At 42.4% G+C, this 24,712-nt stretch overlaps 2 protein-coding genes across 4 annotated transcripts; both read left to right on the top strand.

Moving 5' to 3' along the window:
* Window positions 1-1,469: 1,469 nt before the first annotated feature.
* Window positions 1,470-11,889, top strand: rae1 (ribonucleic acid export 1; the record flags this gene model as incomplete). 2 transcript variants are annotated; one of them, XM_083939214.1, is made up of 13 exons in its annotated part: window positions 1,470-1,573; window positions 2,047-2,165; window positions 3,160-3,264; window positions 3,388-3,480; window positions 3,578-3,664; window positions 3,749-3,835; window positions 4,859-4,930; window positions 5,032-5,139; window positions 5,352-5,458; window positions 5,607-5,682; window positions 7,914-8,108; window positions 8,234-8,319; window positions 11,381-11,889. In XM_083939214.1, coding segments are annotated over exons 2-13 (1,107 nt in total). In that variant the 5' UTR covers window positions 1,470-1,573; window positions 2,047-2,075. The 2 variants fall into 2 exon arrangements, with proteins under 2 accessions (XP_083795340.1, XP_083795339.1); XM_083939213.1 differs by lacking the exon at window positions 11,381-11,889 and having other exon boundaries at window positions 8,234-8,323.
* Window positions 11,890-14,089: 2,200 nt separating this feature from the next.
* Window positions 14,090-24,438, top strand: LOC310965328 (RNA-binding protein 38-like). 2 transcript variants are annotated; one of them, XR_014593780.1, is made up of 5 exons: window positions 14,090-14,475; window positions 16,583-16,706; window positions 17,077-17,131; window positions 22,669-23,117; window positions 23,395-24,438. XR_014593780.1 is itself a non-coding variant. In XM_083938852.1 (4 exons), exons 1-4 carry the CDS (start codon window positions 14,263-14,265, stop codon window positions 23,009-23,011), a joined length of 735 nt encoding a protein of 244 aa, XP_083794978.1. In that variant the 5' UTR covers window positions 14,090-14,262; the 3' UTR covers window positions 23,012-24,438. The 2 variants fall into 2 exon arrangements, 1 of the variants encoding a protein (XP_083794978.1); XM_083938852.1 differs by having other exon boundaries at window positions 22,669-24,438.
* Window positions 24,439-24,712: the final 274 nt, after the last annotated feature.

Below are 24,712 nucleotides of genomic sequence, written 5' to 3'. Positions count from 1 at the left end.
AAAAGCAAATACCTGTGTCAATGAACATGTCAGTCCTTGTGTCATTATGATAAGACAATCAAACTGCATGGTCATGTTGTCAATATAATAGTGCCCTCTGGAGGAAGTTCTGATGACAAATGTGAATCTTGTCAAGGAAAACTGTAAATGCAGTTCTGTAGGAATTACAGTGTAGTCTTCCTTCCTGACGTTCCTGGCCATAAATTTTCCCCTCAGTAGAGAAAGTCAAGATTCACCTGGGAGCAGTTTACTAATTCAGGAAAGATTTAGAAAAAGTCCAATGGAAATGTATAGAAATATGCTAGACATATTATGACAACTTGTTCAACCATTTTGCAAGTAAATACTTATGAGATGAACTGATACCTCAGTACTGTGGGGGTGAGACTATTCAACAGAGACCCATTAAAATACATTTTGATCAACAAAACATGAGCAATTGATAATGTAGGAAACAGCAGAGAATCCTACTGAATCATTTGCCTAGATGTGCCAAAGCATTTTCAATTTGTTCAAAGAAATGAGAAACTGCTTTTTTGATGAGCACAAGTTACACAATGATGTGATGATTGAACAAGTAGTTTTGAGAGTTTCAATTCTGATCTGAGAAATAAACCAAAAAAATGAATTAGCTTTGTAAGAGCCCACAATGTAAACTCATCCTATAATGTATTTTTTAAAAGTAAACCCTCGTTTGATTGTTTGATCAAAGTAGAATAATACAGTGGTGAACCAAAGGTAATGGATGCAGACCCTATACCGCTAGCTAGAGGTTCAATGGTTCAACTCCAGGTGGGCTGAAATGGTGTCTGCAAAGATGGGGCTGGCCTGTAGAGTAATGGAGCTGACCCTGAACTTTATCATAGTCATCAAAATTAGGATTCATATACTTGCAAGACCATATTGTTTTCATCAACTGTGATCCTACAGAGAGAAAATAATACATACAAGCAAAATATTGATGGTTAAAATATTTAAACCAGGAGAAACATGGTCCACTTAGTAGAGGAATGGGGCCAGCAACCTGGAAAAATGGGAAATCAAAAAGCAATAACTAATTGTAATAATTTAACCCCAGTGTTAGCATTTCAAAATACTTTTAAAGTCATGCATGGGCTAGTTAGTACTTGATAGACGTACTAGTTCTAATAAATATATGAATACAAATATAAATATAATAATTCCAGTTATATTCAAGATAGTGCTTTGGACAGGGAAGTAAAACTAATATTACAATGTTCTTAAAATTGTATTTTGGCACATTTTAGTCAGAAAATGTACTTTTTAAAAAAGCTCACTAAAGGATACAAACATAATTTTGCTTGATTCAAACCGCTAATACAGTATATAGTATTGTTATTTCCACAATAATAAATAAATTCACATAAACATGAGCCAGTCTTTGGATCTCTACTTTAGATAAAAGTGGTCTCCTGTCACGCACCGCCCCCATTACGTCACCAAACTGCGACACACCGAGGAACAAGCGCCACATTTTTTTTGATGCGCCAAATTATTTTGGCGTTTTCGGCGTTAACGTAACGGCTTACAGCCACAGTTTATCACTTTCTCGGTAAGTATGCAAACGTAGTTATGGCTCCACATGTGATGTAATGTTTAAATACCCTGCTTGTAAATGTCGCACGGGACAGTTTTAGTCCAGAATATTCGCTCACAGAGATAGTCTCCATAAACTGAAGCTAACGTGGGCTAGCGTCCAATTATCATGCTCATCCGATCCATGTAAGCTCTTAATAATAGTAACATGCGCTCACACTCATTTATTAAATACCAGGAACGGTTAAAGTGCATTTATATTTACACGTTAACAAGCAAGCTACCGCTATAATTTAGAAGCTAACATTAACGTTAGCTGCGTCGCGTTATACACGGACAGTATTTGTTTGCTTGCACGCCCTGTTTGGATTTATCCCTACAAGTCAAGTTTGCATCAGCTAATGTCCTAATTTACGTGACCTGCTGCCACGGTTTGGTTTTTAAAGACATGTATTCTGCTGCTGTGTAAATTACCCTCTTCTCTCGCAGGTGTGCATCACCATTAACGTGAATGAACTATGAGTTTGTTTGGGCAAACCGCCGGGTTTGGAGCAGGAGGCACCGGTGTCTTTGGAAACGCAACAACAGACAGCCATAATCCCATGAAGGTAAACCAGCACAGGGTAAAAGCATTTGACATGGATTTTATAAGATGTTATGATGACTGAAAACTCCAGGTTACTAGGCCTCTTAATGTTTTTCCTTGTTTAGATTAGATTATACATTTATTGAGAAGGGACAAATACATTTTGCTTTTTCATATAAAATGCATGCTATGCTTACAGGTTTCTAGTCCAGACTAAGGGCGCACTCACACTGTCCATTCATACCGTGCCCCATTCTTTAGGGTGATTGTCCCCCCTCTTCCCGTGCGGCCCAGGCCCGCTTGTACTCACATTGATCTGGGCCGCGGTTCCAATGCCTCTTGCTTATACGTCCTCACCTCTCAGAGATGTTGTTTTGTTTGACTGTTTTTGAATATTTTATCCGACTAAATCTGCAGTAAACACTCCCCCTCCTCATCAAACCACCACAAATCGTTCAGCCGCACCTTTTTAAATGGCCATGGCGAGCAACAGACGTGAATAAATAGACATTAGGACCACCGTCAATGCTCGTACACGTGCGCACGCTGGTGCCCGTACATTTGCATCCGTGCTTTACTAAAGCCCAACTCTCTCAACCGGGCCGCGACCGGCAGGCGTGCCGTGCCTGACCACGGTAGGGTTGCAGTCACAATGGTCGAACAAACCAGACTTTACCCGTGAAGCGTGCTTGGGCCCGGTACGGATGGACAGTGTGAGTTCGCCCTAATTTGCAACCCCTGTCCCTGGTTAGGCCTCTACTAAGCGTTATACAAGCAAAGTTAAAAACAATACACACGAAATAGAATACAGAACATTAAATACAACACACATAATGACAAAAACAAGGACAACAAGAAATGTGTGTGTGTGTGCCCACACACTTGCATTGTGTTTGAGGGTCAATGTTCACAGGTGTTCTTTAGATTCAACCATTGTTTTACTTGTGTGTTTAAAAACCATGAGCTCTGTCAATGCTTTGATGTCCGATGGTTTATGTTACTGACTTGTCTTTCAGGATGTTGAAGTGACTTCACCTCCAGATGACAGTATCAGCTGTCTGGCTTTCAGTCCCCCCACCATGCCAGGGAACTTCCTCATTGGAGGATCCTGGGCCAATGATGTGAGTTATTTATCCAGTCATAATAATGGCATACAGTAGAAGATTGATTTGATGATTACAGATGCTTTCATATATATATCACAAGTAAACCCAATCTAACCATGTGGTATCATCTGCACTTAGGTCAGGTGCTGGGAGGTTCAGGACAATGGACAGACTGTCCCCAAAGCCCAGCAGATGCACACAGGTCCAGTGCTGGATGCATGCTGGAGTGATGTAAGTCGCATCCCACAAAGTAATTTAAGCTCTGTACTAGTAGTTAACATCTGCTTGACCATGGAATAATTTATCATGGACTATTTTCTTTAACCAGGATGGGAGTAAAGTCTTCACTGCTTCCTGTGACAAAACAGCCAAGATGTGGGATCTTAACAGCAATCAAGCAATGCAGATTGCACAGGTTGGATGAGAGCTTACAGATCGATTATGTGGTCATAAGAATGAAGCAGAATCATCTTACATCGCTCACCATTTCTCTTCACAGCATGATGGTCCGATCAAAGCAATCCACTGGATAAAAGCCCCAAACTACAGCTGTATCATGACTGGCAGTTGGGACAAAACACTGAAGGTACAACAGCAGATTTCATCATTTATTTTTTTTTAGCACATAGGTCCCAAGATTATCTGAAAAAAAGACTGAGCATTTCATTAATTCATTCAAACCTTTATTTAAGCCTTTGAGGTTTCCCTCATTTTCAAGGATGTCGAGATACAGAGAAAATTACAAATAGTTACAAAAGAGCACAATACTATTGCACACGGAGCCGTAGTGGTTGGAGAAATATGATCGTTTTTTATACTTCCAAATCCGCTTTCTGGTAAACTTAATTTCAGTCACCATCAGCATCTAATCAATTGATGGTGGCTACTATTGTGAACTTCTTTCTCGATGTGTTTGTGTAAACACCTAAATGTTACCATAATGATCACGTAAAAGAGCGCATTACAAAGTGGCATATTAAATTGTGTGGCATTGAGAAACATCACAGCTAGGAATAGCAAGATGAGGATATTTTCCCATCGGATAATGAACTTGTTACATCGCAGGTGTTACAGATTAGACTTAGACTTCTCTTTATTGATCCTTTGGGATGACTCAGCAAGGAAATTAAGTAAAACCACACCACAAAGGTACCATGGCTGTGTCTGACCTCTCCGGTCAATACTTCTGCTGTGCAGCTAATTTTTGCATCCGCCGGGTTGACACAGGAGGCCGAAGCGGACGTCCATGTTAACCAGATTGTATATACTGTACATATTATATTAATAATATTATATTAATAATTAATTGTGCTTTTCAGACCATAGCAGCAAGGCTGTCTCACAATTTAGTGTCTGGTCTCTTTTTTCTGCGGAAATCCGATTCTTGCTACTTTGTGCTGCGAGTCTGCTGCTGCTGTGCTGAGCAGAGGAGCAGATGCTTCACATAGATGCTGATATGCAAAAATGAACTAAATGGGTTTTATTTCTTTAAAAAAAATTAGCAAAACAGCTGTGGGGGTGGTAGGCAAGTAATGTAATCGGTGTCTCAACGGTAACACAGACTACCACGGCAAGCCTAAGGACTGCTTTTCTGTTTTTTTCTCTTCAGTTCTGGGACACCCGTTCTCCCAATCCCATGATGTCTCTGCAGATGCCAGAGAGATGCTACTGTGCAGATGTTGTAAGTGCCTTATGAGAAGTATGACAAGACTTTTAATAGTTGATGTTTGATCATGTGGCTTTTTGTGTCTTTGTTTTAACCTTCCTGACTGTAATATGCAGGTGTACCCCATGGCGGTGGTTGCCACGGCTGAGAGAGGCCTGATAGTGTACCAGTTGGAGAACCAGCCTTCTGAGTTTCGCAGAATAGATTCTCCTCTCAAACATCAGGTATAATTACCTCCTCTGGGAATATTTTTTCCACTTTTGATATCTCTCTGTTTTACATCGTATCACGTTCTGGTAGTTTTGTGAACAGCCAGATGTATTTTCCCTGACTTGACGCTAAATTTAAACTCAAATGTTAGATAGATAAGAGGTATATTACTTTTCATGCATGACTGTCCTTTGAGCCAATGTACTTTTCTTCCCTGGTCCTGCAGCACCGCTGTGTTGCCATATTCAAGGACAAGCAGAATAAGCCCACAGGCTTTGCACTGGGAAGCATTGAGGGCCGAGTGGCCATCCACTACATCAACCCTCCAAACCCGTAAGTGTCCGAAAAATACATCTATCATAAGTAAATGAGTTATTGCTACTGGTGTTTCTTTAATCCAGTGAAGTGCAAGCATGTTTGAATATTATTTTCCTTCCGCAAACAAAAATATGACCTGCGTGTATTCTCTGATCCTTTTCAGAGCCAAAGACAACTTCACCTTCAAGTGCCACAGGTCCAACGGTACCAACACAACCACTCCACAGGACATCTATGCTGTAAGTTGTTCTGAATTTTTTAAACAGTGTTGACATTGTGAAGGAAACGCATCCTTTGTGCTTGGGAATAAGGTTTTATTAACACATTTCTGTTGGAACATAGAGAAATTATTACGGATGGGAACTGAGAACTGGTTCCATTTGTGAAATAGGAACAAATCAGAGTTTATCAATTCTTTTTATCAGTGCCAGCATGTTTTTGGCGTCAACAAGGATTTCAGACTTATGCGTCTACACTGTTCATGCTGGAAACTTGCAACAAGGAGTCATAGCCGAGAGAATGAAAGAAACGGTCCAATGCCTGTAATGACTGTTAAATAATAATTTCAAGTAAGGGTGGTTTTAGTAAAAACATGCTGAAACTTTTTTCTACACTGCTACCACTAACATGGTCTTTGTATCAAAACTAGCTGTTTCAATGTTTATACTGTATGAATGAGCGATTAGCGGACTTCCCCTGCTCAGAACACTGCGGTGAATTTCAGCCTGCATGCAAGTTTTTTAAGCCTAACATTATTGAGACAGAGCAGCTAATATTGTTGGTGAATAGTGAGAGCTGAGTCCCTCCTGCAGTTTTATGCTGCACACCAGTGTGAGGAGTGGAGAGAAAGGCAAACGTAAATGAGCAAAACTCAGGAAAGACTCAAGCTGAGCTGAAATGAAAACACCGTGTTGTGACACTGTGTTGTAACATGTTTTTTTTTTTTTTAATTAAAGGTATTTCTTTAGGGATTCTGTAGTCTTGAAAATAAAAAATATATAAATTGAATCCCTACCAAATGAGAGAATTTCACAATAGTTAAATATTTGGATTTTGACAAACAGATTGTATAGTTGGTGCCACTGTCACAAAGACAGACAGAGCTAACCTTACCAAAGGACACAATGGAGATGGTGATAACATATTTTATGTCTGTTGATTTTCATATGAAAGAGTGAATCAAGCTAGTCAGGCTGGCTCTCAGTCACTCGATCCATCAGTTACTTGGTCATGTCATTAGCAACATGGCTACCGCTAGAAGCCTGGCTACTGTCGAAAGCAAGACACAACTGTAAGAATCCAAATTTGAACCAGAGACCTTGAGCTCAGTGCTCTGATAAACGCAATCACTCAGTATGATAAGAGTAAAACATCCAGTTTTAATAATAAGTCAGGGCAGTAAGGTCCCTTTTGTTTCCACAGTTATTCCAGTTATACTGCCATTCACACGACCCACTGTTAGTATTTCTCTTGCATTTGCCATATCCACTGATTTTTAACGAAACATGATACTTAGACACCATTTTAATGCTCCATCATTACGATATAGTTGAAGAAACTTTTTGAAACACCCTTTTAAACAATACAACCTGTAGCTGCGTTTTATGCATAACGTTTTAGTTCTTTGATATCGTGTTTCTTGGCACTTTGGGTTGAGAAACGCACTTTACAAAATCTATAATTATTGTTAATATTATTATTTTTAGTCATTTTATAATTATTAGGGATGGTTGTGAGTGATGGATTCCTCGAGTAGTCCTCGTTTCTAATTAACCCAATTGATAAAAAACGGCACTTCAGTTTCTTTTGTGTGCGTGTGTGTGCATGTGTGTGTTTCTGTGTAGCACCTCTTGCATCTGCGCTTGACCCGAGACACAAACACCTTCGATTTTTGTAACCACTGCTTTGCCTTACCACCTGAGAGAAGTTGTCTGACCTACGTGACGGGGTTACTGTGCAAGGCCCAGACGAGGCACTGGACAGCCTCTTCATGGGGTTCTAGTTTTAAAATATGGATGTCAACGAGCTAGAGCCTTTTTCAGTGAGCAAGGCATTCGTCCTAAGAAAAACTCACTGGAGTGGTGGAAGTCCAACAGGCACCTGTACAAAACACTTAGTGCCAGCAGAGCGCCTGTTCTCCAGAGTGGAACTGATCATTAACAGAAGGCGAATGTGAAGTTAATTATGTTTTTGTAAGAAAACAATGTTTTGAAGTTGTCGCTGTGAAAAAATATGTCCTGTCACTGTTTTGATTGAGAATAGGCATTAGGTGTTGGGTAGGCTGTATTGCTGTGCATCATGATTCCTGCAGGAAGATGCGTTCGAAAAATAGATATAGAATAGTACTTGATCGGTCCTCGAGGAACTGATTTGATTCCCTCGATCTTGGAATTAACTACTCTGGCCCATCCCTAATGATAATTAACGTTTCCTCATGTCTCACCCGCTGATTTACTTTTTCTCCCGTCAGGTGAATGCCATCTCCTTTCATCCTCTCCATGGCACACTGGCTACTGTGGGCTCAGACGGGCGCTTCAGCTTCTGGGACAAAGACGCCCGCACCAAGTTGAAGACCTCAGAGCAGCTTGACCAGCCCATTACGGCTTGCTGCTTCAACAGCAATGGCAACATCTTTGCTTATGCTTCCAGTTACGACTGGTCAAAGGTAGGAGCAGTGAAATATTTAGAAGAGTTGTGAGCAGGTGTTTGTATTTCACCACAATAGTTAAAACTATTGTACGTACCTTCACTCATATTCTGTAATATTGTGCTCTCGTCTGAACTCCTCAGGGCCATGAGTACTACAACCCCCAGAAAAAGAACTACATCTTCCTGAGGAACGCTGCCGAGGAGCTGAAGCCTCGGAACAAGAAATGGTGAGAGAATGGCAGCAACTGTGTGTAAACCTGCAACACTGAAAATGTCCCCACTGTGTGACGGATAAACCATTATTCTGTGGAAAGCCCACAGTCTATTAATGCTCAAGCTTATTGGTGGAAATGCTTGAAACCATTTCCAACTATTGTTATCCTAATCTTTATTATTATTATTAGTATTCCTACTTCTTCCGTAGATTTTTCAGTCGTCTCTAGCTTCTTCCACTTACAGCTTGAAATGCCTCTAGTTTCACATACTTCAACTTACCAACTTTATTCCAACTTTAAACAGTTCGCAAGACTTTGATCTATACGACTATATCTTTTTACTGTCATATCACTAATATAATGGTAGGGGAAACACTGGACTTGCAGTGGATTCAACCCGGTCCACTTGACATCAGGTCGGTGCATGACGGTGTTTCTGAGGCTGTAGGCTGTTCTCATGTCTCATACTGGCTGCTGGTGTCTGTGGTGACCTTGTCTTACCTTAAAAGAAACATTAAACATTACACTTAGTAGGCCTTCCTCGACGGGAAAACCCCCCCGAGCCCCCATCTGAAAAGCACTCTGACTTCCAATGTTTTCAATAGCTAGAGACGCACCTGTCGCTATGACTTTTTTCAACATACTATAGTAGTGAGGAAACTTTCTTTTTATGGGAATGTGGATCATTCAGAACAATCTGAAAACAGTTTTACAAATACTAAATTAGATAGGCAATTCATTTAGCCTGGGGCAAATTTTTTTTTTTTTTTTTTTTGCTTAAATCCCAGTGATTGGCTCTCACAGAGCTGGCCTCTGATTGGCTCTCCAGAGCTGGCCTCGGATTTTCACTCACAAAGCTGGCCTCTTGCACAATTTCAGCTTTTTTAATATTCTTTTAAATTTTTGAAACTTTTTTATACTGTCGCACAAGAGAAGAGAATCTCTTTGATCTCTCCCCCACCGTGGCGTTCAGGTATGAATTCTATAGACAAAACTTTCTCCTCCAGCTTTCACTACGTTCACTTCTCAGAAATAATTTCCATCTCAAAATGTAGACATTCTTGTCTTCTTTCAGAAAGTGTGCTCATTGTAGCACTAGGACTTAAAGTTTTGTTATTATCCGGCTCAAACCCACCCAAAAGTCCCTTCCTGCCGTCATAGACTTCAATGATGATTATAGTCAGCACGCACGGTCAAAGGCAGAAAACTTCAGGATTTTAAAAATTGTGATTTAGCACTCATATTTTCTGTCATAGATTTTCTGTGAGAAGGAGTTGTTTCGAAGCAAGTTTCTATGCATTTCAGTGCGGTGACCAATGCTTTAGTTGGACGTACATTAACTGCACTGCCTTCACCATGGAAACCGTTGATTGTTAGCAGCTGGGTGATGAGGTCAAAATGTCAGTCATAACAAAACTCAGCTAGCCATCCATCCATCCTCTATCTAACCATCTCTCTATCCATCAATTTATCTGTCTGTCTGTCCGTTCGTCAGTCATCCCATCCAGTAAATTGAACTACATATGCACATTCCTTGATGAGAACAACCAAGTCAGTCATCATAGTACATTGGCCTCTGATTGGCTCTCAGAGAGCTGGCCTTTTGCACAATTTCAGCCTTTTTTTATACTCTTTTCAAATGTTAAGCATTTTAAATATTATATTCATATTTTTCATACTTTTGCACATATTCAACTTTTTTATATTCTTTTCAAATATTTATGTTTTTCATATTTTTGCACAAACTCATTTTTCATTCATTCATTCATATCAACGTGTTCAGCACAGTCTCTTCTCTCTGGTGATAATCATATTTTGGACATTTGACTCATACTTTTTTTAATTAAAATATGTTGTTTGAGAGGTGTAATCTTTCAGACCTGTGTACAAAAGTGTCTGTCTACCTGTTACCATGGAAACCAGGGCTGCGACAGGTGACTTGGTTTTAGGAGACAGTGACCCAATGACTCAGAAGACAGGACATATCTAATTTGACATTTCCAATAGATCTATGATTTGCCCTTTGCATTTTTGCTTGGACTTTATATTGTATCAGGCTGATGTAAACTTGAAAGTCAACATCTTTAGTAAAGCCTCCTGTTGTATACCGTAAAATAGGTTTTTCTACAACTGTTGGATTTTGATCCAAGAGAGTATTGTTGATGATGCCCAAGTGCCACATGTGCTACCACATCCTGCGTCTGAGCAGATTTCCTTACTAATAGTCTACTAGTCTAATGTTCTTTTAAATCATTAGACTCAAGTGTGTTACAGCAGAGAGAAACCTAAAATATGCAGGAGCTCTCTAGGAGCAGGATTGGACACCTCTGGTCTATCATGTACTTCTACAGCCTTTTTTACTGCTACGAGCCAACTTCTGCTTTTACTACTTTTGAACTTAGCATTGGGATGTGCACTAAGTATCAGAACGGGTCAAATTCAAGCCCACGGTTAAAATTGCTTGCAGAATTTTCTAGTCTTATCATCTTAGACATGATTTAGATCTTAGTACTGCCGTGTACTGCTACAAGCCGCCATTTTGTGTGGGAATGGTATTGTACTGACGTAAGTGAAGGCATTTTGAATGCTTGTGTAGTTTTCGCTGTAGAGTATTCAAGCTGCATTTGTACCTGTACAGTCAGGAACTTTGGGATGAATCCTGCTGGCTTTTTAAGAGGATTTAGCTGTACAGCTTTGCAGTGTATTCAGCGACTTTAAAAAGTATTCAAGGACTGTTATTTATTCAATTATGGGGATAGGGGCAGCCGGTTGCCCAGTGCTTAGAGCAGTCGCCTCATGTAAAGAGGCTGAAGGTCCTCGGCCCTTTGTTGCATGTCTCCCCCTCTCTCTCTCACCCCATTTCCTGTCTGGCCTATATAATAAAGGCTGGAATACTGCCAAAAAATAATTTTTATAAAAATAAAAAAAATGGATGGGGATAACATTGTTGTATAATGTAGAGGGATATTGTACTGTTTATTCTGTGCAAATAGCAACATTGTGAACACCCTTTAAGAAATATACAAAGCATACTTGAAGAAAAATATGACTGACTGCTCTTTCCTGTCTTTAGATTCATCGTGCCAAGTTGCATCTCTTGTGGGGAAATGCGGAAGACCTGCTGCTTTAGTGTTTGTGTATACGCTCGAGACAGACTCCTTCCTTTCGGCAAACACCTGGACCAATGCTGCGGTGCTGCGTACTGCACATGGACCAATCAGAGGGGCCTGCCCAACCTGGTGTTGATGACGGCTGCGTGACAATTGGTCCTAGAGGTCATCATAGAAGGGGGGGGGGCTTTATTTGTCATTCATACTGATTCGATTTTTTTTTTTTTAAATGTATCCAGCTCCTCATTTTATATTTTTTAATTTACAGCTTTCCAAAGACTTTCCATCTTCTTCTGATTAGCTGTTACTCTGTGGTTAAGCTCCATGAATGAAACTTGGATGTAAAATAAATAACTAAATGCACAATATTAGATTTGAACATGCTTATTCCAACCTGAGGGAGTAGGTTGATAATATACATATTGTGTTTGCTGTATAAATGTTTGCTGGGGATTCACGGAACTGTATTGTGCATGAAACACTATCTCATGTTTTAGCTGTAAATCTCTTCATCGTGAAATGATAAACTTTGGACAACCTCTGTATCACGTTGATCCCTCCTGTCTGCTTGTTTTACCCCAAGTTAACCAGCAGGTGGAGTGTTTTGCTTTCAACTGCAGCAGTCACCTGTAGAAAAGTCAGAGCTGAGCAGGACAAATGAGATCAAAGCAAGACAGTGAGGCTCTTCCTCCAGGTTAAGTCCTTTTGATGGGGATATGCAGCTGGAAATGGGATTTATCAAGAGGATATGAATGAGGCAGCTACAAAGGCCATGTGTGAAAAGTGAAGCAGTTAATAGAGAAGGTGTGAATTAAATGCCTTTTTTATTGAGGTCATTAGAGTATCACCTAACTGCTAGCTTGACCCTTGATACTTAGCAGTGGAGCTCCAAGGCACTGGGGGCGGGAAGATATGTTGCTGCCGCAGTCGACCAACTCCTCAGCTTTCATCGGGTGACACTAGTACCACTCCTTTAGACCACTGTCTCCTTTACTGTCTGTTCAAGCTGCACCATGTTTCTCTTATTGAGTCATCCATGTTCACTGCACTCATGGTCATAAATGAGTCTGACTCACTGGCTCCTGTAAGCAGCACCAGGACAGTGATATATTTATTTGGACAGTCAAGCAATTACAAAGTTTACTATTGGATTGACCTGTTGCTTTGGACTCTTGGATCTGCACAGAGGTTCAGTGTGTGAGTGTGTACTTTTTTCTTTTTCCTTTATGATAGGGTAATAAGAGGTGTTGTACGAGCCCAGTGGCATGTCATTCACAAAATGACATAGTTATGTGTCTATCTGGACTTTGATATTGTCTCTCCAAAAGGAAGTAAGAAAAAAATCACACTTTGTAGGATTTACAGTGTGTTGTAGTGTAACAGGTCCTCGAGGCAGTGGCTGCTTGATCGACTCCGACTTGTGGCCCTTTGCTTCATGTCTCCCCCCTCTCTCATCCCATTTCTAGTCTGTCCTATCCAATAAAGGCTTAAAAACTGCCCAAAAATCATCTTTAAAACAGAATATTATGAATTAAACACTGATGCTATTTCTCTTTAGGTATTTAAGTGATCGGACATTTTTACGGTGAAGATTACAAATCCAGCATCAACAGATTATAGAATAGTTTATGTATCTTACTTGAAGTGGTGTGGTCTGTCCTTTTGTTTCAGCTGCACTTTTAACCATGATGGATTAGGTTGTCATGACCCCTAGGCTCCTGCCCCCCCCCCCCACATTATTAATCATGCTTTATCAGAAAAAAAAAAACTAACATTAAAGTCGTATTACAATCTCGGAAGAAAACGTAATGCTTGGAGGTTTATAAGCAGGCACACCGGGTTTGTAAATAGGAAGTTTACGAGCTAATGGTTGTTTTAATATGAGCGTTGATATAGCCGTTGACTGGGTCTCTGCGCCCAACCTCGCGTTGAGCTCAGCGCAAAAGGCTTATCATGTGAATGCCCGTTAAGGGCCCCAATAGGAGGCAAGTTTTTTTTTCCCCAGTGTTATAAATTTAAGAAACAAATTAAAATACTCTGGCCGCTGGCGCAGAGGTTAGAGCAGACGCCCCATGTAAAAAGGCTGAAGATCCTCGAAGCCGCGGGTTCGACTTCAACCTTTGCTGCGTCTCCCCCCTCTCTCTCTCTCACCCCATTTCCAGTCTGATAAAAATCAAATAAAAAGGCTTGAAAACTGCCAAAAAAAATCATCTTAAAAAAGAAAAAATAGCCGGCCAATCTGGGGCCCCTAGGCCAGCCCGTGCATTAATCCGCCTCTGACTGTAAGGTGTACTACAATGTGTGTGCTTCTGCTTTCTGCTCAGGCTATAAGTGCCTTGTCACGGCATATGCATACTTTAACGGCTTTTAAGTTTTGAAATGTGAATTAGGCCAAACGCCGAGACAATTACTTCCTCATTACAGTAGTACAATGCACCATGTGGTGGAGCCGCGCTCTCCACATTAGGCTCCGGGCTTTTCTTTGTGTCGTAAAGGACAAAAGCAGGTGCAGCACAAGCAGCGCCGGGGGGGGAAGCGGACCAATGGGAGGAGCCGCTGCCCAAGTTGGCACGCAGCGGCCGCGCTGATTGGTCAAGAGTTACACGGGGGCGTGGCCTCTTTCTTGCTGAATAAAATCTCCCGGCACTTTTGCTCTCAGACGCGAAGAAGAAGCGGCCAGAGGAGCGTGAGTCCCGGCTTTCATCAGGCTGCTACAACTCAGAGAAAAGTCCCGACAGGAGAGGAAGACCGCGGTACAGAAATAAAGAGAAGTATTGACCGACTGATGCTGTGACGTTGTCAGTATATCTTCTGCGAGCCTCTGGTGTTTCTCTGCGGCTAATCAATGCTTCTGCGTCAGTTCATGAACGGAGCTCTGGACGTCATGCATCCCACAGCGCTGCAGAAAGACACTACTTTTACCAAAATCTTTGTCGGGGGGCTGCCCTACCACACCAACGATGCCTCACTGAGAAAATACTTCGAGGCCTTCGGGGACATTGACGAGGCTGTGGTGATAACGGACAGACAGACCGGTAAATCCAGAGGATACGGCTTTGTAAGTACAAACAAGTGCAGACCATAATATCCACCACGCGTAGCTTTCATTCACAAGTTTAAACCCCATCAAGCCGCGTTACAACCTACTTCTTTGCTATGATTCCCCCATACAGCCAAGTTCCAGGCTTTTGTCATTTAAACATGCTTGTTTTTACTTTAACTGGCTTAAACACTTGCCTAGTATGTCTCCCCCTTCTCTTTTCATATGGGAATGAATGAATGAATGAATAAATACTCAACACATGTCAAAGGTAAACCTCCACTTAAGCTTACTCACGTGCAACTCTGTTTTTTTTTTGTTTTTTTTGCATGGCTGGCTGTTATTTTAGCTTAATGAGGATGAGGGATCACACAAGTTGATGGGTAACTAAGAAGATTATATTTCAACATATGTCTGATGTCCATCACCCCCCTCCCCCTCACCCTCCAATGGAGTGGCCCCTTACTCACCCCTGAGCAGACCCAGCTTATGGCTTTGTGTGTGTGTGTGTGTGTGTGTGACAGTCTGCACTCCTTGCTTGCTTTATATGGTTATTCTGAAGCAGTGGGGAGGTTGACCTTGCACACCCTGCCCTCCATTGTCAAGGACCGGAGCAGTCGGCCGTAACACATGATTTGCATCACATCTTGGCTGCCTAGAGAGAAATTCCTACATCAACAAATTGGCTCTGGAGCATTCCACAAATTAATGTTAAATTTCCCTTTTGACCTTATCTGGATTTTTTTTTTAGTCTGTATTTATTCCAAGCCATGCAAAACACTTTGAAGATGGTAAAACATAAACTATGCTGTGCCTCGTCCAGTCTGCCTTCTGATGTAGGATGGGAAAAGTGTTGTTTACCGCTACATGAATCACAACTTGATCCTCGGCCACGGTCGCTTTAAGCCAGAATAATGAGAACTATCCGAGGGCCCTTGTGATGTCTAATATAAACCTACAATAATGGGTGACTTATCCTGTTCCAGCCAGATAAAGATGGTTATTCTCTCTTTGACACAAAGAACAGAAGCAGTACAAGAAATGCAAATATTTACCAGAACCTTGAAAAGACACATCAGCACTAATGTACTGTCAGGCCAAAGAAGGAGTGGAAAACTGTTATGTGTGCATGTTTACCTCTAAAGGCAGAATTGTAAGACAATTGCTCCTGGTGTTTACACATCAGTTCCCTAACTCAGAGGAAAGCTGTCCTGTGAGTCTATCTGGTATCCAACGGCTGCGCTGAGGCCGGTGTTTCAGGTTAAACAGGCTCAGGGTGATGTGGGTGCTTCCCGGGACAACACATGTATACCCGCGATAGATCAGCACTTTATACTCAAACACTTTCTGTGTGGCATGAGGCGACCGGCTTATTCTGTTCTCTGAGGGTTCCAGTTGGAGAGGTAGCTGGCAGGAGGAGGGGAGGGAGGCGCCCCAAAGCTGAGCGCACCTTTTTTCTAAACACACTTTAGAGGTGGATTAGTAGAACACCCCCCCCTAACACACACACACACACACACAAACACAGCAAGGCTCTTCGCAGTGTAAACACAGCCTTGTTCCTTCCTGTGTGTTCACAACACAGGCCCTGGAGTGAGCTTTGTTCCGGATCCTTCCACTATGAAGAGGCATACTGCTTTTAAAACCATTCTCTTAAACAATGCAAACCATGGCCTACATTCACTGCTCGGTCCACACTCCGAGGTGACTGAACCCTCTGAGTTGGCAGAATGTGGCAATCAAAAACAGAAGGGCTCATCTAATGCCAGGAGGGAGAGGGGAGGGGTGGATTAATACCAATCTCCTTAATATTTTGTTCCTAATTGGATAAGCTCCTTGTTGCTCTTCCCAGAACCATATTTCAGCAGGTCTGCCGGCGGCTGAGTGGCAGACAAGTGGCTGGTTGCTGCTGCTGTGGGCAGTTTTCAAAGCTTCATTGTGCTTTGTTTGTAGTTTCCCTTCTTCAGTGAAACTGAATCTTAACAGTGAAAAGTCTGTTGGTGGATTCAATGATCACACAACAGTTTTCTACATTTCAACTGTTTTTTTTAATTTTTACATTATGTCTCTTGGTATAATGCTTTTGTTCTTGTTAGACCTTGTTGACAAGTCTGACTGTCACCAGGTGACGATGACTGACCGAGGGGCAGCAGAGAGAGCCTGCAAGGATCCCAACCCCATAATCGATGGCAGGAAGGCCAATGTGAACCTGGCCTACCTGGGTGCCAAACCCCGCAGCATACAGACAGGTGAGATATATGTTTCAGGGTGGAAATAGTGCTTCTTCGATCCCAATCAACCAACAATTCAGAAATCCACAATACAACTGTATTTCAAATTTAGAGCTCCAAGCAGGTATACTGGGGTTCAGACAGGCCTAGTCCAATAAGACCATCCTTACCGTCCATATGCACCATCTTTTATTTTTAAATGCCAAATAACTTTTTCGCCAATGCATCCATGTTTAGCTGTTTCTTATTGTGCATTTGTAACTGTTGTTCCAGTTGTGGTAGGTTTGAAACAGGCACTGCCACTGTCTCCATGCCCTCTGTGTATTGTTCTCTGTTCCTCCTCTGTAAATGCAAATGTGTGTCTGACAGCCGGCCTCCTATCTTCCAGGCATATCCATCGGAGTGCAGCCCATTCACCCAGCGCTCATCCAGAGGCAGTATGGGTAAGTGAGCGGGAGTGGGCGCTTGTATTACACTCTGTGGGACGCCACTAGGCTACTATTTCTTTGACAAACAGGGCCTCTGGAAAGTACATGTCAGTTTCTGTGTCCACATGCAACTCCAGAAGTAATCTATTAGCATATTTGAGCTTTGTAGGGCTGGGTGATGTTTCACATATCTGTGGTAATGGAAGAGCATTCCAGAGGTGAATGTGTGACTCACTTGTGGACTTCTGTCAGGAGCCTCTTGGCTCGTGCACCTGCCTGAGTGGGATCTGTCACTGAGAAGGCGTCCTAGAAGTGGCTGTGTTGTAGAAACCGACTGGATAGCGTCCCGGAGCCATGGTCTGCCGAGCAGCTAATGAGTATTTCACTTTCACAGATTAAAATGCCACTAGAAATTCAATACACAAAGTGGTTTTGTGTACAGGTTTTGACCAATAGAAGTTGTTGTAGGAATATAAACTAACAAACAGCAACATTTCTATGTTGAATGTCCCATTCTTCTCATTTTCAGGTTCATACTTGTATTCTGGGTTTCTACTGGAACACACTTACATGCTTTAATGTTTAAAAAAAAAAGTATTTTGCTCATACTGTCTATGCTCAGTTTTATCGCGTTAGGCTTACGTGCATTTCTCTGTGGATACTTTCACAGTTTTGTAGCACATTTAACAGACTAAATGATTAATCCATTAACTGAAACAAATGATCAAAGGATAATGTCTAATGAAAGTCATCAGCCGGAAATATGTTTTCATGGTAGCGCTGCAACATTGAAGTCAATCAACAGAAAATAAATGGGCAACAGTTCTGATAATCCGTTAACTGTTTGAGCCATTTTCAAGGATAAATGACAAAAATTTAGTGAATACAAATCGAATCAAAAGAAAAAACACATTTTCAGCCATATCCAATATTACTGAGTCCACTAGGGACATGTCCCATCATGTTCCAAGACTTTAGGAGGACACTGGAAAGTCCCTCCAATGTCCATGCTCCCGCTATCATAGTGAGCATGGATGGCACCAAAACCCTTCAGGGTTTGAAATGTGGAGCACAGTGCTGCTTTGAGGCATGTGCCTGACAGGTGCTGGCTCACATTACAGCCTTTTACACCCCCTTAATCTCCCGTGACCACCACCCTAGAGACATGGAGAGCACCTGTCCGCCTGCCTGAGTTTCCTCTGTATGGCGGGTGACAGACGCAGGCCTCCCTAAGATGCAGAGCGTACAAGTGGCTTTTCTTTCAGCCTCTCTTCTCCCCCACCCCCCCAAACCCCTTGACAACATATGGCGTAAAGACATGACTGAAGTCGGATTTTGGACCATGCCGGAGCATTGCGTGTGGTGGTGGTGTGCTAGTTTGGACTTACTGCTGTGTATGTGTGTGTATAGCTGTTGTCAGCAGATGCTGTGGACTGTGAGGGCCAGAGGGGGTCACTGAGGCCAGGAACATGGTTTTGATCAGGAGGGGAGGAGTTGTCAGTGTGCTTGTAGATTTATCTGCTCATGCATCACCTCCTCCACACCGTCCACTTCCCCTACGCTCTCCCATGTCATATGTATACCTTTTTATTCCTTTTAGCAGTGGTTTTTACTTTAATGGTACCATATTGTAAAAAGTGAAATGCCTTTTTTTATTTTTATTAATAAGCAGGTCTATGTACCATACAGGGGTGTATACTGATTTTGCCATAGCTGTGGTTGCATACTGTCATGCTTTTATAACCTTAAAAGCTGTGATGTGTATGATGTCCTATGAAAACGAATCCTGCCAGCTATGTTGTTTGTGTGTGCAGTGGAATCTCCTCTTGCGACAAGCGTGTGTCCACTGGTTTGCTTTGTGTGTGTGAGAGAGTTCTAGTGCCATCGTGATATTAATATCTCATATTGTATCCCTAGTGCTATATAGATATTAAAATATCAAAACGCTCAATCCAAAGAGAAATGCACACAGCCCGTGTTCAGAAACTATGTTTTTAAAAAGAGCCGTCAGGACTTCTGTACTGTTGTGATGTCAAAACTACACTTTAAGTTGAAAGTGTTACTAAGTGCTGCTACAATCATTCTCCGGCTGCAACGACAGTAAAAAAACACACCAAGAGCGTGGATGTTGGAGATTCTGACCAATCAAAGCAGGGCTCAAAAAGACAGGTGCTAAAATAGAGCGTTTTAGACAGAGGATGAATACAGGAACATTCAGGCAGACAGCATTAGAAAAGTAATGTGTTTTTTGAACATTAAAGCATGTAAACATGTTCCAGGAGAAACCCAAAGTACCTTTAATTTCTCCATTAAAGTACGCCCACCACCAGTGTGTCAAAAACTGAAAACTGACACCTCTGTGAGATGGGGAGGGGGTTTAAAGAGGAGATTGAGGAGGAGGGTATCTGGGGGTGTGCTGTGGGACTAATGCTTAATGAGGCAGTGTGCTCCCTAGGAAACTCGCCTCTCCAGATGCCAAACAAAACACCTTTTCTTCCCTCCTGCTGTCAAAGAATATTCACAATCCTCTTAAACAAAGAGTAAGGAAGCAATATCCAGTACTGTTTTCACACTTTGTGTTCAGTGAGTCATGCGCTGAAGGTCATTAGTGTTATCATGTAGAAATATTTAGCTGCTCGGTGTGATATCGCCCCAAGTTTTTCACATAAGCTCATTATGTTGCCTTTGTGATGATGATTACTTAGGCTTGTAATCTGTAATGTTTATGAGCATGAAATGTTTTCTGGTGAGCACGTCTCTCTGGTGTCCCAGCCTGCCATCCTTGACACAGTCAAACACACACAGACCGGCCGTCAGCACAAAACCAGCTGACCTATGATCTTCTGGCCATCATCCACATTCCCCTGCCACTGCCACACAATCCACTTGGCATGTGGCATCTCTGTGTCCACGGGACCTCGCCACTGTCCCAACTTGGCGTTGTTGTCCCTCTCTTCTTTTTACATAGAACCTAAAACTACATCCCAATCTCTACAGGCACGCCAAAGATATAATTCAGGAGTGCTTTGTCTATCCTTTACTCCCTTCAGGCTTGCATAATTTACATAATTTTCTATTCCACTTTACCTAAACAAGGTCACGTGATTTTAAGCCTACATCGAGGCAAACCGCCTGTGGCAACACAATGCTAAGGCCACGGAGAAGGCAGGCTCATTATACATGATGTGAGTGAAAGCACACATGCCCCGGAGCATTAATGTATGTTCATCTTTGAAAGCTGTGTGCGAGAGTGAATGCCTCTTTTGTAAGTAGCTCAATAGCACTGTGAGGGCATAGTGTAGATTGGGGCTGATGGGTGGGGGTTACCTTCATTTGCTTACTTGTTACATGCCACTGTAATCTGGTTTTATGTCTGTCACTTTTTCCCCTTCATTCGCCAGATGTCTCCGAGAGTGGTGGAAAAACAGGGCATTTTTGTGTGTTTCTTTGCTCAAGGTGCCATTAGTCCTCCTGTTTTATGTAGTTTTGAAAAGCTTCCAATGTCATATTAGGACTGCTTGATTATGGAAAAAATTATTACAATGGTTAATTGGTCAGTACTGAGATCATGATTATTAAACGTGATTACTCATGGGGTTTGTAATTATTATTTTTCTAATTGTCTTTTCTACATTTACATGACCTTTAACTATAATCCAACTAAATTACATAAACTTAAATAAATTCTATCTAAACATAAATTGATAAATAAAAACAAATTCAACCAAATATAAATTGAATCAAATATGAAGTCCGAAATTTATATTCAACATGCTGGTAAATTACTATATTCCAGTCGGTAAGTGTAAGGATTTACACCAGACAAAAAGATAGCATCATTGTGAAATTCAATCTGGCACAATAATTATTCTATCTCAACTATCTTGTTTCATGTTCATTTGAAGCCAAAATCTTAATTAAAAATAAAATGTGATTAATCACAAGGCCCTCTGTCATATCTCAGGAGGGATTTTTTATTCTTTGTGAATTTAAGGGACTCAAGATTACACATTCCTGTACCCCCGATGCCTCTTAATCACATATATTTATTGATTTAATGATGCAACAGGACCTTTTCATTATTATTACTGACTATAATCACTGCCATCCTCCTATCCAACCTTCTGTCATGGTTGCTCTCTGCTGCCAGCTGACCAGCGTACCAGCAGAGGATCTGAAGATGCCCACAGTGCAGGACTAGCCCCGAGGAGGGGTTTGACAGAAAATGTCTGCCGGTCCCCCTCCTCCCTCCCTCAGCCAGCCTCTCTCCAAGGTGCCAGTGATGGCTTGAGAGTGCAGTGCAGTGTGCTGTGATGGATTGAAGTGCCTTTTTTATCTTTTCTCTTCTGCGTGATATGAACTGAAGAGGTTTTACTGATTGCGGTGTGACTCTTTCCCTATTATAGCATGGTTTGGGGTTTGTAACTGCTGTGTAGGTGGGTGGAAGAGGAGGGGTGAGGTTGGAGAGGGGTGTGTGTGTGTGTTTGAGAGCGTGATGACATCCCTATCCATGCATGCTTCCATCTTTTGCTGTGTTGGCTTCACGGCTGTCTCTCATTACTGATCCTCTGCTTCTCCTGGATTGAATCTGTAGAAAAAAGAGCTATGACTGAAATCTAAATACAGTCCACGAAGGGAAGATTTTATTCAGTACTGAGATGCAGCTGAGGAGCGTACGTCAAAGCGACACTTGTTGTGATTATCTTGTCTGTGTCTCGGGCTCTGTGTGTGTGTCTGTGGCTCTCATCACACTTTGGAGGAGGGGGGTGTTCTTCTCTCTGCCATAACCACCCCTCCCTGTAGACAACAAACACCAAGAGAGAAAAAGCCCTCTCCCCTTCCCTTTCCTCCATGAATAAAGTGGGAAGGCAATGACAGACAGAGAAGGAGAGACAACGCAGTCCCCAGACCCCACAGCTCTAATCAGCTACATTTGAAAGCAAGCCCATGAGGCTCCCCAGAGCCTGGCACCCAACCTTGATGAGCTCCCCCGCCACCATTACCTCCCCCAACTAGCATCCTCACCTGTGACAGTCTGCACGAGATTGACACACCAAGTGAGAACTAGGAGACTGCAACTTCTGCACAACCTTCATGTACTTCCCTTTGTCTGTGTGTGTGTGTGTCTGTGTGTCTGTGCGTGTGTGGCGAGGGAAGAGTAGCAGCTGTTAAAACACTCTGTTGATGCCTGAGCTTGAAAACCTGCCAGTAACGGCTGTGTCATTCAACCCCCCTACACACTCCTCCCTCCCCTCCCATCTACCTCAAGAGGCCCTACCTAACAGGTTTTGTAGGTTTTACTAACTGACACAGACAGAAGACTGAGTCACCTCCTAACCTCCTCTGCCTCTCTTCTGTTTAGTCTTTAATAACAGTGGATATCCGTGTGAGAACTCTCTTAAGTTCAGAGCGCCAACAGAGCGTTTATATTCCCAACATGCCCACCCTCTGGGAGCAATGTAAACAATGGAAGCCCTGAGATTTCTCTGCTCTGGTGCTTCAGCTCCTCTGTCTAATACTTGTCCCTGTTTGGTCTTTGTGTCTGTGTACAGGTTGGCCCAGCCGTATGTATACCCACAAGCCTATGTGCAGCCCAGCCTGGTTATGCCCACTCAGGTTTCCAGCTCCATCAGCACCAGCCCCTACATGGACTACAGCGCAGCCTACACCCAGTACGCCCAGGCAGCCTTTGAGCAGCAGTACCCGTACGCTGCCTCCCCAGCTGGCTTCCTGGGCTATAGCTACGCCACCAGCCCCACAGCCAGCGCCGGTCCAGCTGCTGCCGCCACAGCTCCAGCCACCGTACACCCCACCCTCCCTTCCGCCGCTGGCCCAGCCCAGGCCTTCCTGCACTACGCCCCGCAGCAGCACATCCAGCCAGACCGCATGCAGTGAGCGGTACACGTGGAGGAGGACGAAGGAGTGGACCTTTGGACGGAGGATGTCAAAACGCCCTACAGGGTGACCCAGCTGTTTTCACCAGTGGCTTTCAGAAAAAAGGGTGGGACTTTTGCACTATACGATCAGGATGAGCCGTTCGCTCATAGGTTAAAATGTAAAAGGGTTGGGAGGGGGTTGGAGGACTGTCGAGGTTCAGGTTGGGAAGCTAAACAGCATAAAGTATGTGGTCGCTTCCAAGGGCTTCCAGAAGCTGACACTTCCTCTTTTTTTTTTGATTATAATTATAATTATTTGTATCCTCCCTTATTATTGTATTAATGTCAGTGTTTGCTTATATGCCCTTATTATCAATGTTTTCTTGTTTTTGGCTAAATCAGTGGAAGTAGCGTGAGTCCATGCGGCATACTGATGATTGGAGAGCTGTCTGGGACATGTCACACCTATTTCCTCCCGACTCCAGAGCATCTGGATTTGAAGGGCACTGCTGCTTTAGGACACTCAGGGGCAGCTAGAGATGTGGGGTTGCGGGGTGAAGACATGGTGGTGATTTGGTGAAGCGTACAGCCTGCCTCTCAGCCTCATCTGTGGTCCCATCCCGGTGCCATCCACAGTGAGGTAGAGCACTGACTGCCCCGTGAACAAACCTCCGGCGTTCAGCTTCACAACACAGGAGGACGATAAGAGATTTCACCTCAAGGACAAAATGGAAATAAAGTTTAATTTTGTAAGACAGTGGGAGCTCCATTATTTTGAGACTGTGATGTCAGGACTACAGATTTTTAAAAAAGAATTCCTAATAAAAGAGGCCTTAATAAAAGAGAAACACTGATTTTTTTTTTTTCAAGCGCTCCCCCCGCAGCAGAACCAAGTGCAGAGAGCCCAGCAGTCAGTCACATTAATATGACTTACTTGGGTCTTGATAATGTGAAATGGATGTAGGTATTCACATGCAGTATGTGGGCGATGTGGACCAGGGAGCGCTGTGAATCGTTGTTGAAAGGTAGCTGACACTGAGCTTAAAGACCAGTGTATTCTTTTTTTTCTCCTTTTCTCACTGAGATTGTCTCAAAGAACATTCATGTACAGCAATTTAAAATGTTTTCAGTCATCAAGTACATGTACAATATTTATATGTTGGTATTTATATGAGGTACTAAGTTAAAATAGCTTCTTTCTTTTTGTTACTATGATTATAGTTGTGGCACTGATGTCATATAAACTGCAAATCCACAGGTGTCGTATTCATGTTGTTGTTTGTCCAGCACCATGTCCTTGGGTTTGCCCACGGCATGGCAACTATAGTAAATACTCCTTTTGAGATCCTTGACCGGTTGCATCAGAAATTCTCTAGATTTTTTTTCAATAAAGATGTCTTTTACTCTTCAAATAAGCCATACCAAAAAATAAATAAAGACTTTGTACTTAAAGATGCCTCTTCACTTCTTCCTCAATTGTTAAAACAAATCACCAAAATTCAAAGTCAACTTGAATCACCGCCTTATGATTGTATGCATCTGCTAACCTGTCGAGTTGCAGTTTACATACAAACTACAGGGAAGATTTTGAAGGAGTTTAATGAGGTTAGGCCTTGAAAAATGTCCAGAACAGAGTTTGTGCAGAGCACTTCACAGTGAAGTAAACCTTTTGACCTTTTTAGATATAAAAAGTCATCACTCTGTCATTTTCTCCTGCTAG

This window comes from Echiichthys vipera (assembly GCF_963691815.1).
Source record: "Echiichthys vipera genome assembly, chromosome: X".
NCBI lineage: Eukaryota > Metazoa > Chordata > Actinopteri > Perciformes > Trachinidae > Echiichthys > Echiichthys vipera.
This window is presented reverse-complemented; position numbering and strand designations above follow the sequence as displayed.

Coding starts and splice junctions, on each gene's coding strand:
- LOC310965328 (XM_083938852.1), top strand. CDS start 14,263: ATGCTTCTGCGTCAGTTCATGAACGGAGCTCTGGACGTCATGCATCCC. Junction 16,707..17,076: donor ACCCCGCAGCATACAGACAG/GTGAGATATATG, acceptor CCTATCTTCCAG/GCATATCCATCGGAGTGCAG. Junction 17,132..22,668: donor CTCATCCAGAGGCAGTATGG/GTAAGTGAGCGG, acceptor GTCTGTGTACAG/GTTGGCCCAGCCGTATGTAT.